The sequence below is a fragment of the Channa argus genome, chromosome 22 (assembly GCF_033026475.1).
Source record: "Channa argus isolate prfri chromosome 22, Channa argus male v1.0, whole genome shotgun sequence".
In the NCBI taxonomy this organism is placed as follows: domain Eukaryota; kingdom Metazoa; phylum Chordata; class Actinopteri; order Anabantiformes; family Channidae; genus Channa; species Channa argus.
The window spans coordinates 6813646-6830412 of record NC_090218.1 but is presented as its reverse complement, the minus strand read 5'-3'; the positions used below and the strand labels follow the sequence as shown (position 1 = coordinate 6830412).

General features: G+C 40.5%; 1 protein-coding gene and 1 long non-coding RNA gene across 2 annotated transcripts; both read right to left on the bottom strand.

Annotated features, from left to right (window-relative positions):
• Positions 1–3: 3 nt before the first annotated feature.
• LOC137107958 (trafficking regulator of GLUT4 1-like) lies at positions 4–2267 on the bottom strand. Its single transcript, XM_067492157.1, has 3 exons — positions 1405–2267; positions 1078–1204; positions 4–999 (listed from the first exon to the last, which is right to left on the bottom strand). Exons 1-3 carry the CDS (start codon positions 1804–1806, stop codon positions 986–988), a joined length of 543 nt encoding a protein of 180 aa, XP_067348258.1. The 5' UTR covers positions 1807–2267; the 3' UTR covers positions 4–985.
• A 2540-nt stretch (positions 2268–4807) lies between these two features.
• Positions 4808–11549, bottom strand: LOC137107959 (uncharacterized). The gene is made up of 2 exons (XR_010912109.1): positions 11264–11549; positions 4808–5825 (listed from the first exon to the last, which is right to left on the bottom strand). It is a non-coding gene; the product is annotated as an uncharacterized lncRNA (long non-coding RNA).
• Positions 11550–16767: the final 5218 nt, after the last annotated feature.

Below are 16767 nucleotides of genomic sequence, written 5' to 3'. Positions count from 1 at the left end.
AGGTGAGCTCAAGTTTAAGTTGATCATGCTCATTCAGGTTTATTTCAGACATGCAGAACTATGGCACATTAAACCATTCATACAGTATAAATGTATAAACATCAACATCAGAGTGCCAAGAACAGTGCATACAGGGCGAACAACTCCATTCATATTTTGCAGTATATTGTAAATATACCAAGGTGTTAAAGAGATCCAGGCGGTAAAAGAATCTGTTCAGTTTATCAGAGTAGAGCGCAAAGCAAGATATCACACTATGATGACGGCAGCAGGGCATTGTTGAGATAAACATACATGGGTTTTAAACGTGATGTAAACAGTGTATGAAAACAGATTATGCATCTTCCCACAGCCACACAAAATCCTGTGCTGAGCAAAAAGAAGAAGCAGTTCATACTTTGGTGCAAATGTCAGTGGAAACAGAGCAGGCAGTGGTTGTGTTACAGACTAGAGGTGCACTGATGCCTTTTATTTTTCTCTAAACACAACAGGATGCCTTCACATGTGTTGTCGGATGTGTTTGTCTTTCGATGATGGAGGTGTTTATCATCTTCTAATCTAGTGATGTGCAAGTTTTTTGTTTGGTTTTTTTCTGTTCCAATAATCAGAAAGTAGTGCTGTCCAATTGTCTGTGTGTCAGGCTGGTGTGTATTCCAGTGCACCGCTAGTTTGGACTATGACTAGTTACTGTCTCCACACAATGTGCTGTCTGATGATCCAGCACAATAACTGTGTGTAGCTGTTATCTTCTTTCCTTTGTTCCTGAGTTTGTGGGGTTATTGAACATGTGAATGTTGCAAGAAAAAAAGAGAAACAGCCTGTGGTTTCTTTCCCTTTTCATTCTTTTGTCCATGTTAGTCTCTACAACTTTTCAACTCAGATTTTGTGCTTATCCACCTTCGATATAGCCTCCCTCTTTCTCCTCTCTTCTGTGCAAATAGGAGACCAGATGGCGTTTAAACGACTTCTCCTTCCTGCTTACACTTCACTGCTGCATCTCTGACAGACGGAAAAAAGAGAAATTTAGTTACACTGCCTCCCAATGAGCTTTGTGTGTTTTATGTCTTTAGTTCATACCTATTGTAAACACTATGAAGATGATGACAGCCACACCCAGCAGCATTGCCAGACAGCTGAGCAGCATAGACAGACGCCCATACTTTCTTGCTCCTTCAATATCTCCTGTATGGAGAACAGATCTTGACTACGGGGAAAGAGAATGAAAAGAGGTGATCAACAATTAGTTCCTAGAAGCGATTCCGCTGTAGTGCTTGAAAAGTCTATGATTACACCTGTATTGTAACAAGCCATCTGAAACACATACAGCTAATAATGGCTAATAACAATGTACACTGGGCTATAATGAAGAACATTAAAGCTAAAAGAAATTAAAGTGAAACTCACCACATGTGCATACCACAAGGCACAAATGTTAAGCGGCACTGCGGGGCAGAAACAGGACAACACGGCGAGCCAGAGGTAAGTAGAGGGTAGGGACCCGGGCGGCACAGGAGAGGGCAACGGGCCCAGGCTGAGCCGGGACAGGGAGTTGGGTGGGGTCGCCAGCTGCCCGACGGAGCCCGACTTTAGCGGGGATCTGTGTCCATTCTGGTCCGCATCCAGGGACCGCACGCTCCCCCTGATGTTGAGGGAGAAGGAGTCGGACGGTTTGAGGTTGCTCTGCCCAGTGGGCTCGGTGGTTGCGGTGCTCAAAAGCTTTTCCGTATCTTGGAAGTCGGTGGGATTTGAAATTTCCCTTTCGCCCAGTGCGCTCTTCCCAAAGGCAGCATCAGTGTTGATAGCCATCACTGAAAGAAATCTCCAACTTGTATTATTTGTCTGATCAAGGCGCTTCCCTGTGGATGGGGATGATGCAGAGTCTTCTTTAGATGTTTTCCTTTGGGGGTCATCAGATTAAATGTTATAAATTCAGAGAGACTAATCCTTACAAGGCAACCTATTTAATTAAGCAGTCCAACTCCATCAAAATTCCTTATTGATGAGCGAGTTGTTATTGATGTCTGAGTCCCTCTCGCGTTGAGTTGGCGGTTGAGTGTCCGGGCGCACGCCTTGCCTTTTACCCCCCCTCCCCTCTATTATGTAGTGAAGTATTACCGCATCCTTACATCTCCACGGCACATCTCCAGTGTCTGAGGCCTACTTATGCAGCGGACGAGGCGTGTGTGACAATGCAAAAACTACAATCTCTTACAGTGAACGGTGCGTAAAAGTTTCCCATTTACGCGCGGAGGCAACAGCTGGAGCAGCCTGCAAGAGAGCGCACAGGAAGTAAGGTGGACTCCGTGAACCACAAGCCCCGCGTGCACGCTCTGCTGACTCAGGTCCAGCTGTAGTCATGTTCCTGAAGCCGGTCATTATAGCTATTCCAGTTCTATAGCCTGCCCCCCAAAACTCCGGCCCCGTAAATCTAGCATTTTAATCAATATTTATAAATATGACCTCTAACCATCATCACAATTGATTCATTAATTCACATGTTGCCCATCTTTCATCATATCTGGCTTTTACTTCATCAATAAAAGAAAGTAAGAATGTGTATTCCACTTCAAATGCAGTGACAAAATCGTTAATCTGGCAGCTGCAGTCATGATTGGAGATTAAAATGTTTTGATCCTATAAAGAATTGTTTGCAAAATATACGTAAGTAATAGTTAATAGTAAACACTGCGTATTTCAGCACAAATATTTTTACTAATGCAATTTATTGTAGCCATTAAGGTGCAAGTGCTTCACATTTTCACTTTGGTATTTGAGTTAATGACTGCAATGACTTAATGACTTACCTCCACCTCAACTTGCATTGGCGGCGGATTATTCCAACAAGAACACTATTTGCCTAATACAATAACACTCAACAGGGCATCATCTTTTGACACCTTTGCTTTCGTATGTTGCTGATTGTGTGTGTGCTTTTACACAAACATTTATGTCCCTTCACTTTGCATAATGGACGATTGTAGATGCTCATTATACAGTGCTCATCAACTAAATTCCCTTTGAACAATTTGTGTTTTTGTTCTTTTAAGTTTTTCTTTAATGATTATCAGCATTGTCACGTAAGGGTTAATACCACGTAAAAGTGGGCTGTATTGTCACATAAATACCTAAATAAATGTATTTAAACAATGTTACAATAAAGTGTAACTACTGTTTTGTTTGTTTCTTTACCGGACATCAGGTATTCCCTTTAAATCACAGGTGGACACATCCTCCAAATCACTGTATTAGAAAACCATTGGAGAGTTAATTATCATCCACTGAAGCTTTTCCCTTGTTTGTCCCAGAACAGTCTACATCCTATTGTATGTTAAATTTATGGACAAGTCAGCATTAATTATAATGATTAAATTGTAATCACCCACCACATCAGAGGATCCACACTATATAGGAACAATCCAGTCTGGCTTTATTTTCCTTAGTGTCCTGCTATGAAACAAAAGCGTGTGTCATTTTAACCTTAGTTTTGCAGAATGAACCGCCACCTAGTGGGGATTTTTAGAAACTGCACCAAGATCCCGAAGGGCTGCGTTTGTCAGCCGAAAAATCCTTGTCGGTCACTGCAAAAATATTCACAGAATATTTTGAATGTGCGGTTTGTGAAGGAACCCGTTGCTGGAGCTGGACATGCTTTGATCCCTTTAGAGCAAACATTAAATGTGTGTGTTTTATTCCTTTTATCTTGTATGCTACATGTGTTACAGGGTTCATACTAAATATCAGTTGCTGTCTTGTTAATGTGGTGATGAGTTTAGAAAATAAGAACCATGAAGTTACTTCACATCGGATGCTATTACTTTGAAACTTTTACATTTAAAAAGCATCTTAAGTCACTCTGATCTTCCTTGTTCCCCTTAAATTGCATCGCCTGAGACTTATAATGACAAACCATAAAATGTCACTTTACTAAACACAATTGTTCAACTATAGTAGAAAGTTTTGTGCCTCACACAAAATAAGTATCTAAGAAGTCAGAGGAAAGAAAATGAAATTTAAAAAAAGGCAATAAACAATATGACAATAGAATAAATTAATCAGCATTAAAATAATTAACAAATCACTCAAAACGTACCAGAATGAACACAGCAGGAAAATGGCTCACACCTTTACTGTACAGATCAACAAGTCTAAGTTGCACAGTCCCAAGTTAAAGGGCATTATGCATCTTTGTGTGCTTTATTGTCAAAGATGTGCAGTAACAATAACTTTGAAGACTTTGTCTTTTATTTGAAGGAAAAGAACACATTCATCCATTATCTGTAACTGCGTATCCTGTACATGGTAAGGGGACACAGGGGTACACACTAGACAGGCCGCCAGCTTACATCAGGGCCAACACAGAGAGACATGCACAGACAAAAATGTACACTCACATTCACACCTATGGGCAATTTAGAGTCACCAATTAAACTAGCATGCATGTTTTTGGACTGTGGGTGGAAACCGAGGGCAGAGGAAAACCAATCCAGCACAGGGAGAACATGTAAACTCCACACAGAAAGGCCGCAACAAGCCGGTGGATTTGAACCAGGGACTTTCTACCTTTGAGGCAGCAGTATTAACCCCCCGCAGTTAATTTTGAAATTGTGACTTTAGGACAATTTCCACCCAGTTTTATTTGTCCAAGTATAAATATATGGTGGAAAAACAAGAGTATTAAAAGGCCTAAAATAATCTACCAGGTGTACTTGTTTATGTTGAAGTGTTTCTCAGCAGTGCAAAAGAATAATTCCTGAAGTTATTATTTAACCATCCAACCTTGACGAGCAGCAGATAAATGCATGGAGTAAGCAATGACAAAATATTTATTTAAGCAAAGTTACATAGGAAGAAGTCAGGAACAATAGTACTTTCCAGCCATCTTTTGCTAAAATCACATACATAAAATTATGTGTTTCTCTGAATGTTTTTTGGAGTTGCAGAAAGCCTCTTTATGCAAATTTCTGTGATAAGAAATGAACCTATTTAAATTGATCTGCATGTGACTAGAGGATTAAACTTCACAGAATTTTTTTGTCTCAAAACAATAGTCATAATTATAATTATCATAATAATTATATAAGATCGCTTCCTAATAATAAATACACAACACACGTAAGCAAAGAGGGGCGACAATAACAGTCTTTAATTAATCTCAAGTTCATTAGATGCTTCAGAGTTGGACAAACTAAGTTTACTGTACATCTTTGAAAGTTGCTATTGTTATTCCCCATTTCCTGTTTTTACCATTATTCTTCCACTGCAGCTAAGCAGAGAAACACAACAGACTAAATCAACATTGGCAGATACCTACTTGGTTTGATTAACTCAGACGCCTGAAGCCTTATATTGGCTCCAGAAAACATTGTAAACATACATTAAAAAGGAACTTGAGTTTGACCCGGATGATCACAGCGAGCTAAAAGCTATTTCAGCGTTCCTGAACATCTGACTGTTGTTTTAATAGACGCTCGGAAAAAATGTTAAACCCGTCTTTTTACACAGGAATATAAAATAATGATGATTCAAATGTGGCAGGTTATTAAAAATCTGGTCTGAGTTCTGAGAGTGTGAAAAGAACGCCCTCCCCATTTGTTTTCCCAACATCCCCGATCTGCTTCCTCTTCTTGAGTCATCCGGGGCAGGGCTGACCAGAGCAGTTCTTCAGCTGGCAGCTTTAGCATGTGTACAGGAACATAAAGCTTGCCAGTGAAGAACCGCTGTGTGTCAGCCATTCAGGGCCAAGAGCAAGGGAGTGCTGGGAGTCAGTCCGGAGTGATGGGCGGCCCAGCAGTGACTCCTTTTCCTTGCTTTAGGTGCACATACTCCTGCAGAAAGAGAAGACAAGATGGTTTAAAGAGCCTTCTAGACTCCCTGCTCTGGTAGCGTGGGCCGCCCGCAGCCACACGCACACGAACACGGTTAAGTGGGTGCAGTGGAGCCACAGTGTACGCATTGAGCTGTGAGTAAATGGGTGAAATGAGCTGATATGTAACAACGACTGGGGAAATGAACACAACATCATGCGTCAGACTACCAGGAGGAATACGTGCATCAGCAACTCTGCTCTGCACGCTAAGGAATTCTTAGAAATTCTCTTAGTTGTGATGCTCAAAAATCACAGAACGGCCTCTGTTTTTTTTTTGTTTTTTTTTTGGTCAGTTACCGTGGTTACAAACCATGAGCAAGAGGAAATGAAGAGGAGTATACAGCGTCTGAAAAGAGCGATCCTGGAATCCTTTCAGAGGTCCAGACAGTTTTTGTTGTTTTTGTATTAATTCATGAAAAGAAAGTTCTAAAAGTCTAAAGCGAAAACCTGTGTCTGCACCCGATTTCCTTTCTACATGTTGAAGAGGGTCCTGTAGCGGCCTCAAAACAAACTTTGTGTAAGACTAAGTAACTGATGAGCACAAGGGTAAAATAGGTAAAGCTACAACATACACGTTTTGCAAATTAAGCAACTCTGCAACCTCCTACGCACTTGAACTATTTAATTAAAAATGAACTTGCACTTGCTTTTCTTCTCATTTTACTACGATTTAATGTTTTCTCCTTGACTTGGGTTTTTTGCTTGCTTTGTACGTCACCTGACTGCAAGTCAATTTGGACAAAAGCGTCTAAATGTTAATGTATATGTAAGCAAACTGTAGCATGAGTTTCAAACACTGGTGCTGTGTCAAAGCCTATGGCATTTCAAGGAACCCTGTTGTCTGTGACACCTGATTGGTAACAAGGCCCAGTCTTGCTCAAAAACCTTTAGATGGAAATGTCTCTGCAGTGTTTTCAGGGCTTTTCTGTGAGACTATGTCAGAGGAGGCTTTGATAGCACCTCTCCACAATAAGAGAATTTGTGGAGTGTGTCTCTTTATATGAAGACGTTCTCATCAGTCTGAGCTGGATGTTGTGCTGGACTAGTCTGCATATGTCAGCATGTTAGTTAACTCACTAACCTCAGATGGTGTACAGGGTTAATTTTATATGCTGGTAAACATCGGTAGGATTTCTCACCACCTATTATTTTTGCATGAGGATATTAGCACAGCCCCACAGAGTTGCGAGCTTCACTGTACACTCGTCTTGGAGCTGAGGTGGGAACAGAAATAACAGTTCTCTGACATGTGCATGGAAAAGTAAATAAAACATGTACAATGAGGTTAAACACACTGAAAGAAGCAGGTGTGTGTTTTTCCTGGTTTCAGAGAATGTAATCTTGTGGTGATCTTGAGATACTGAGGGCATGCTCCAAAACTCTGTTTGACAATGAGAAACACACGCTGTACACATTTCTGCAGGAAGAACCAGAATAATAATGCATTTTAGCGCCTTCTACCCCACAGCCTGTGCACCGCAGGGGAGGGTGGCTCACAGTCAACAGGACAAGTAAATGTTAACACTGCAATGGGAGGAAATCATTTTGTCCCGCACTTAGGTTGGATTTAGCTTCAGCGTAATCCTGACATTGCGAGAGTATCATTTCCAGATGGGTAAGAGTGACCCATAACATGAAAGGTACACAGGTTGCGCAAGGAAAAACACTGGAATGATTTTCTTTCACTTCCTGACAAATTTATCAACGAAACTTATCAGGCTTTCTTCTAAAGTGGGTGAGTCATCAAAAGGCTCTGACGGCCTGTTCTGACTCGTCCATGAAAAATATTCCCATAAATAAATCTACTCTCATCAAAACCACTGAAAGAAATCTGTCAGTGCTGGGCCAGATGTGCTCTGGTTTCCCAATCAAATAAAGAAATCTCATAAATAAAAATTGCTCTGGTACAACAATTAGTTGCTGATATTTTTAAACATAGATAAAAGTCAGGGGGGATTATCCTCTAAGGACCAATAATGTCTTTATATTCCATGGAAATTCCCTAAATAATAAAGTTAATCTTGAGTCTTAAGTCAGTAATTGAGATGTTTCCCAAAATTTTAGGCAGAGTCCTCTGAATTCTGAGTGATTTCACTCAAAATAACCTTGTGGTGCCCTGGAGGAAACATCAGAGGAAAAACATTATCTGGGCACCACGGATACTAAATATCATGATCAGCTTTAAACTACTGCCAAAATATTAAGCTTGTCTAATAAAAGTGAATTGATATAATACTTAACTGATAACTGATAATTTACTGCACGTGCTCAAACAAATGTTACAGTCTAAATGCAGCGAGGGAGGAGGAGGAGGTACAGTAGAAGTCCTCGGGCCACACACTGGACCACTGACAGTCATAACTAGGATTGAATTAGTTATTTGTTCCATAGAATGCCACTCCCTCCACAAATAGTGACTCTGTAGTTTTATGTCCACAATGAGAGGCAGTGTTGATTCCCAACTCGTTTGCTGTGCCACTCTCTCCCATATCTCTTCTTTTTTGTCTTTCCTGACTCATCTGTCCTTTCCACCCTCTCTCTTGGTCAGATCAGACTGTCCTGGATTCCTGACATTCCAGCTGCATATGTTAGAAATTCCATCCGGCTGCTGTGGCCGCACACAGTCTCTACCACTCCTTCTTTTCCATCCCTCTATCCTTCACCCAAATCTCTCTCTATATTCATCTACATCTTGCATGCACCAGCAGAGGTGGACGTGGCTTCTCTGTCAGGTTCACCCTCACCTCCCCTCTGTTCCTCCTCCTCTCTTCTGTCTGTCTTAAGCAAGAGAGTCAGACAGAGCCACATGACAGCCCATGTGGAAGGGCCTTGAGACAGGCTTTTATACACAGGGCAACGTGTAAAAAGTGCAACACTTGAGTCTAACACACAAAAGACCGAACTTTTCTGGAACTCCGGACGTGCATTCTCTGCCACGAGGGGAGGGGGGGGGAGTCTAGAGTTGAAGCTGCAGGATATGTATCAGAGACAAATACGAATGAGGATGTGTGAACAGGAGTGTGTACAAAGCAAGCAGAAATTATTGACATTTGAATTATTTAAGGACGTTTTGTTGTTGAGCCTTAGCTTCACGTGCCAGATTGGAGTTTTAGATCTATAGAGCTTAAAAGAGTGGAATAGGGAAATCAAGCAGAAGTGGTACGCGTTCGACGGTTGAAGATGGAGAACAGGAAAAAACACAGTGGGTGTGGGTCGGATTGATCCCTGTCAGACAGACCTCTCGCCATGCTCCGAGCCTCCACTCATCCGGCCTTTTCATGGTGCGGTGTGAGAGTAGCTCGAGGTGACGAGATAAAGTACTTCAACGCTCAGTCTCACTGTGGTTTTCTATCACGTGAGCGTCAACAATGAATCTGTGCGAGAAAATAGGTGAAGAATGACATTACATAAACTAGCAGAGCTGCAAATGCCTCTGCTGCAGCTCCAAATGGAAACGTTTGATTATTAAATGTTCTGCATCTATAACTTACGGTTCATCAATTCAGGTACATTCCTTTGCTATGGGTGTGGCCCAGCTGTAGAGTGATTACTGGCCCAGATTAGAGTCTCCGAAATAGACTGATCGTTTAAGGCTGGGAATGGGGACAAAGACAGGGAAAGGGTGGTGGCTTTGGCTGCGATCACCGTGCAGAGGGACTCTTCTTTAGCTCTGCTGCTTGCGCTAAATGCTCTTTGACTCCAACCCTGAGATCACTGCGAATAAATCGGTGTGGGGCTCTTTGTTTGCTGCGAGGGATATCTGAACTCCGCTCAGAATTCATGAAACCCTCAGAGATAGTAATGTGCCATGCGTGAGGCCTGTAAGCTTGTCCTCGGGCAATTTGTGCCATTTTGTAAAAAGAAGTTTTTTTTCTTTCCATCCTAAATGAACCTACATTACACATTCCTTCTTGCCCTATCTCCCTTGACAAGGAACGCAAGAGAAATGAAGGGTGTAACCCAAGTTGAGCAAGATGGCTTCACTTCTGCAAATGTAGGCAATAATACACCACTGCTGCCTTTTTTTTTTTCCTGGATGCAGGGTAAACAAGAGGAGTTGCTTTTTTACTGACACCCTGTCGTTGTCATGTGATCCCTGATTGACGAGGAGGTTAATGTCACACTCCGGGTTGCAGTGGCACAAATGCAGCTCATGACACAGAGTATTTTGCGCCTTCCTACTGTCACACTGAACTCTGGCTGCACAATCATGTAAGACAGGCTCTATTAATGTAACATAACCTTTTCCCCCAGAGATATCTCAGAGAAACACTACTGATATTTTGAATAACTAGACTTGTAGAAATGTTTTCTAGTCGTATAAAACAAAACTATTATTATATCTAAAGAGATTACAGAACCCAAGGCCTAACTACTTTGTAACATGACCTGCTTTTGTAATGATTTACTGGGTCTTACAAGCATCAATGTTTAGAAACTTATCTTGCACTGGAAGAATTTTCCATGTATGTCAGATCACTGCTGGTGTCACTGTGCTTCTTAGAAATGACTGGGCCTCGGTTATCTTCCTGCTTTTCACCTATCCCCTACTTGAGCACGGGCTTTGTCCTTGAGCAGTTATGAACTCAGCAAATTTAAAAGAGGCTTTGAACACTGAGACACTTATTGACAAGTTTGGATTACATAAATGCAGAGCTCAACTGGCAAGTGCAACATCCACCGTTTGACATTTAACTGGTTACATATGACTTAGCGAATCCTCTAGAGGCTTGAGAACACGATTCCTGGTTTTCCACATACACTGTGTGATAAGTCTTGACCTTGTAGTTTTAAATAAATTGTAGAAACAAATCTGGAAAGCTTTTTGTATTCGTTTACTTACCGTGTACCTTTGTTGGTACAGTTACAGTTACACAGTTGAGGATTTCTAGCACACAGGCCTTTAGCTTCTACCAATCTGTGTAAAATGACTTCACAGGCAAATACTCCCTGCAGCAGTTTAACAAATCTTCAGTAGTGTTTGCAGGAGCTGGGAATCTGTGGTGGGGTGGCCATTTCTAGGGTGGCCATAAATCCTACCAGCTCCCCAGTGTCAGTGGGCCTGGGCGGTCTGATCTATGACACACAGACAGGCCTTCAGCCAGAACTCCTATAACATCAAATCCTCCTGTATCCTCCATGATCTGACGACGCCACATTGTGCAGAAAGCTGCTGCTGAATAACTCGAATCACACCCAGAGAGGTGATTTTTACCTGATTAAAGTCTTCTTAATGACGGTTTACCAGTTGCCGTTTCCACGCAAACTGGGTCATCAAGACGCCAAAGGCTAAATCACACTGACAGTAACAAGAATCTCGCCAGCAGAAACACACACACACACACACACACACACACACACACACACACACACACAGTGTTCAGTAACACGCCCCACCTTGGCCACCGACCGTGTCGCTCCCGCTGAACGGTCCAGCGGAGTTCGAGCTGCCTCGCCCACTGCCCGGCGGAGCCCTGGACCTTCAGCAGGGTGTGTCGAGGTCTGCTTCCTTCTTCAGCATCTACGCTTTCCACGGTCTGGCAGCATTTACACACCGTATCTACTTTTTAACGCAGCAGCAGAAAAGAAAACGGAGCAGGACTTCGGCCCCTTTTGCACAACTCCTACTCGACTCGACTCCTCTCCGTTTCGCTCTCTCTCTCTCTGTCTTTCTCTCTCTCTCTCTCTCTCATGCACACACACCCAAGTCAGACACACACCCGGCTTCCCACTCCGATCAGCTGGAAGCGTAATGACGCAGCCAGCCACGAGCAGCGGACGTCAGAACCTTTACGAGTTTGACGTAATCGCGCAAAGTACGCAAACCGCAAAGCAGCAGAGTATGAGGAATAACCGGAATGTGACTGTTTATACAAATCTATATTCTTCCCTGATTAGTTTACTAAAGGAGCAGGAGTATTCTATTTAGACTTTAGTCTCAAATTTAACATACATTCTTCTTCTATTAAACCATTCAATGCGATGCGATAATAACGAATAAGAAAAAGTATATTAGATAACATAATTATTACATTTTTTCAGCGGACCAGCAATTGTCATTTCGAATGAAAACAATTCTCTCTGTGATTAATTATGTAATAATACACTTATGCAGCTCAGCAGAGTATTTTTGATGTCCCTAATATAAATGCTAAACCAGCACAGTGTCTATTGTCTAGATAACCCATAAATAAAGTTTTAACTTTCTAAATGTTAAAAGTATCACTAATACATAAACTGTTGCTGACTTCATCATAACCTTATGACTTTAGTGAAAAATCAATGTACCATATTGTAAAAGTACATATTAGTATAAAAATGTACTGTGGTTCAAGTAGGCCATTTAAATGTAGGAGTATAACTATGCATAAAAAATTACCTGGTAAGCGTAAAACTATGTGTAACATGTTTGAGCTGTAGGTTGCTTTTTACAGTTGTAGCTGTTACAGGAGTAATAATTTGATCTACTGTTAGGTTGTTGATAACCAATAGTTTATAAGACAATCACACATTTTGCGTGTGATTATGTTTTACTCCCCATTTCTTTTCCAAATTATTAAAATTGTTAACAACTTAAGTATTTCATGTGGACCTGTATCATCATGTGGGCTTGTATCTAAGACCACCTGGCAACAGGCAAAGGACATACTGTAGGACAATGCCACAAATAAGCCAGTAGTACAAATTACATTCTCATTTCTGTAAGCCTGCCTGTTGTTAAATCGTGAAGAGGTTTTCCTGCTGAAGCTTTACTTGAGGTTTTATGTCAGTGTTAATTTTATCCAGTTTGAAATATTTCTCTATAGATGAGTGGTCTTCCTAATCATTCTTTACACGCTGTGCTCCTGTTTAGCAGGTCGCAGATGAACCTCCAATTGCTTTTCACCACAAAAGTGAAACAGGATTAAAATGTTTACAGTGAAACAAGAGCAAAGACCAGTAAAACATTAAGTAACTATGTCAACACAACACAGCAGTGTAATTTACTACTGTAACATAACAACCACCATTAGCTGCTTGTTATATCACAGCAAGTCGATAGCAGGTTAGTGTTTCCAGGTACAGATACATATGTGTTAGACATTACACTTGCAGCTTAAATGAAACTTTTGACTAAAGTGACTCAGGTCTTAGTTTGAACTTTAACTGCACAAAAGTTCCAATAAGAACCCATACTATTATGCAAATGACCTCCAGAGATATGAGCAGGTCGCAATAAACCTGCTCCCCTCTCAACAACGTCACTCAGAGACTAACACAGCAAGGCCTGTGCGACCAGTTCCCCTTTTTCTGCCTCGTCACTCTGAAGGTTTAAGGTTGCTGCAGACTGAGAAGCAAATCCAGACAAGGCCGTATATGCTCTCACTAAATGTCTTCTCCAACCCCCTGCTTGTTTGGTAATAGATTTTCTTTCAGAGAATACATTAATAAATTTGGAATGGCATCTGGCAGGAAGTTTTTGACTCTTTTGTAAATTATTACACGTTCCATTGGACCTAATGAACTTCATGGAAATGCTAAATACTGTGAAGTTCCTCATGGTGAGACATTTTTTTTTATTATGAATCAATGGTCTTCACTGTATCACTGTTAATAATAAAAGACAAATCACCACATCATTGATGTGAATAGGTTATGCGTCAGAGTCAGCTGGTATTTGTCTTTCACGTGGCCTGCTGTGTGCATATTTTGGATTCCTTAGGAATAAGTTTCAACTTTTATGGGGAAATTCCTACATAAAACAGGTACTACATCAGCCCAAAGCTGTACTCTGTTTCTGTTTAACATATTCGACACAAAATAAGATGCTCTAGTTTCTCTCTTCTAACCACACAACCAATGCTGCTATAACAAACATAGTGTCTTAGAACAGAAAGGTTAAAACCTTCATTCTGACTGAGGTTTACTGTCCATTCAATATCTATTATCTTTCCTATCCTTGCTGTCATTGAGTGAGAGGTGGTGTACTCTCTGGACAGGTCACCATTCTATCTCAGGGCTGACACATATGGATATGCAGACAGCCTCACAGGCAGGTAAGAGTCACCAGTTAACCTACAATAACATTCATGTCTTTGGGCTGTGGGGGAGAAAAACCGCACAAGTGGGAGGAAAAAGGCCACAGCCAACTGGTGGATTTCACTCAAGGACCCTCTAGCTGTGAAACAGAAACCCAGTCCACTACCTTGCTGTCCTATCTCTTCCAAACAAAATATCTGGCAGGTTTGCAAAAGCTGCAGAGCTGTTGTTGAAATATGGTCCTGAAAGCAGATGCCACTGCACTTACCGCAACTCAAGTTGAACAGATGGAGAAGCGTGTGACTCACATCTTCCCTCACCACTGTTCGTGACTTACTTACAAACTCAACAGAACAAGATGTGAGCAGGAGCAGTTTGCGGCACACAAAAACACATCTAATCACATGATCTAGAAGAGGAAATTATGTGACAAAGGTTGTGTGAAAATGCGAGTTCTGCAATACATAAATATAAATAACAAATGTGCTTTGTGTTGGCCATAAATGATCCTTTTGTTTTTTAAGAAGATGCTTTTTAAAACCACCTGTAATACATCTGCATTTCAGTGTGAACTTCGTCACTGCTCCATGAATGTTACGTGTCCTCTCTTACTCAGCATTGTGATTTGTTCTCTTTCTTCCTGTAGTCATTACTGGAAGAGCTCAGATTTGTGGAGAAATGCAGAAGCAGGACAGACTTGTTTGAGCTCACTGGCTATTCTTAGCACTGGTGGGTGTATGGTTGTAACAGCAGACACAACACAGCACCTGAAAGCCAAATTTAGTTTAGTACCTACGGATTATTTGAAAGGTTACAGTGTGTGTAATGCCTTACAAACCATTGCACTTCAGGGTGAGAGCTTAAAAAAAATCAGCTTGTGTGTTTGTTTATTTGTGTACTTGTGTTTATAGCACAGAGGTAACACTGGGGGACGGGATTTTGTGAGACAGGAATAGGACGGAAACTCCCTGGGAAAAATTTCAATCCTTTTGATGTTGTCAGAGGCGGCAAATTAAATCCCCAAAGGACATGGTTACACAAACAGCACTAAGTTCCAATTAAAATGCAGTAAAAACACATTGGCACTATTTTTCCCTTCTTGTCTATTGCACTTATACAAATTAGGTGTTTTGATACAGAAATAATATTACAGCTGCTGAAATTAATATTTTAGTATAAACAATTGATCAGTTTAATTCTGTGCTCATCTATGATACACTCAAAGAGAATCATCACCTGGCTCGGTTGCCCTCAGATCTGAAGAGCTTGTTTTATTGTTTTGGCCCAAATTGTTCATGTTTCTCTTTGCCTTCATCCATACTCATGTCTAGCAGTAATTGGTGAATACGTCGAAGCATTTAACAACTTAACAGCCAGACATTTTTTTAGGAGATGGTGGTGGAGTCAACAACAGACATAAAAGGAGAGTAAATGTTAGTGTTAAGTCATGATGTGGTGAGAAACACAACTCCAAATGAACAATAAAGTTGAATATCTGCTCTATGTAAGAATGACAACAGTTAAAATTAGAAAATGTAAAAAATGCCCCAAGTGGCTAAAAATAAGTAAAATTAAAAATGTTGTAGAAAATACAGAGACCTGTCCGTAGTTAAAACGGTCTACTTAGCTTTCCAAAATGTCGACAAATAGGCTCTAAAGTGACGCACTTTGCAGCCCACAGACTGACTGTCTGTATCCATGGCAACGTGACACATCCTGTTTCCTGTAAAGGCTGTGCAAGTGAGTTTTTTTACATTTTATGTGACATTTTTCAAAATATTATGTTAAAAAATGATACTCTTGAATTGATCATTAGTATTAAGTAAATATTTAAATTACTTATGTAAAATGAAGCATAAATCATGATGCCATTGTCGTCACAAATAGTAAAAACTTAGTAACCACTGTAACTTTTCAAGAGATCCTGATCTCCACATATTCAGAGATTATTTAAATGTTAAGACAGTTCTGTTTTACTCTTGATTGTATTGAAATCAGTCATTGAACTACTGATACTGTCCTACTTTAAACTTTTGCAGAAAGATTCACTTAGTAGTATGAGCATGGAAGGATTATTGGATGGGCCAAGAGACAAAAAAAAACAATAAATGTAAAAGCAAAAAAACAACACAAATATACACAACTAAATATAGATGTAAATGAACACAGTGATGCAAAATATCTAAAAACAGACACAAAACTATCAGAGATCCTCTTTATGAAAGGTGGGGGTCCTATTGTCAAATATTTTCCATGAGTACAAGAATATTGATTTTTACATAGATGGAAATGAACGTTATGTCTTTCCTGGTCTTCATAAATCGTGAAATCTTCTGTTTGGACTGATCTCATTTATTTTCTGTCAAACAAGGTTTCTGAGTTTGTAAAACAGTAGGTGAGCTAAAGATCACAGAGTTCCTTATTTAACCCTGAGGACAGTCAAGTTAAGCTTTTGTACAACAGAGTCTTACATGTATACATTTCTGTGATGTGTGGGGGCCCACAATAGATCTTTGTAAAGAAAGGACAGTGAATGTAAAATGTATTAATATCCACCTTCCACAGAAACAATTATGTAATGTTTTGCAGAAAAATCCTAAATGAATTCTTAATGGATCCAGATCCAGCCTGAAGGAGACACTGTGTCGCTTCACAAGTAGCTCTGTGTTGTTGTGTCAGATAATTAGAGTAAAACTGAAAGCCGAATAGAAGTAAATGTATGTGTGAAGGTTGTCAGTCATCTCAATTGAGTAAAAAGTAACTTGCCACATCTGCTCTTTGTGCTAATGTTACTCTACTTTCTTACATGGGCATGAGTACAGAATACACTGCTCAACCTGAGTATCTTGCTTTTAGACAGACCTCAATACTGCCTTGCATAC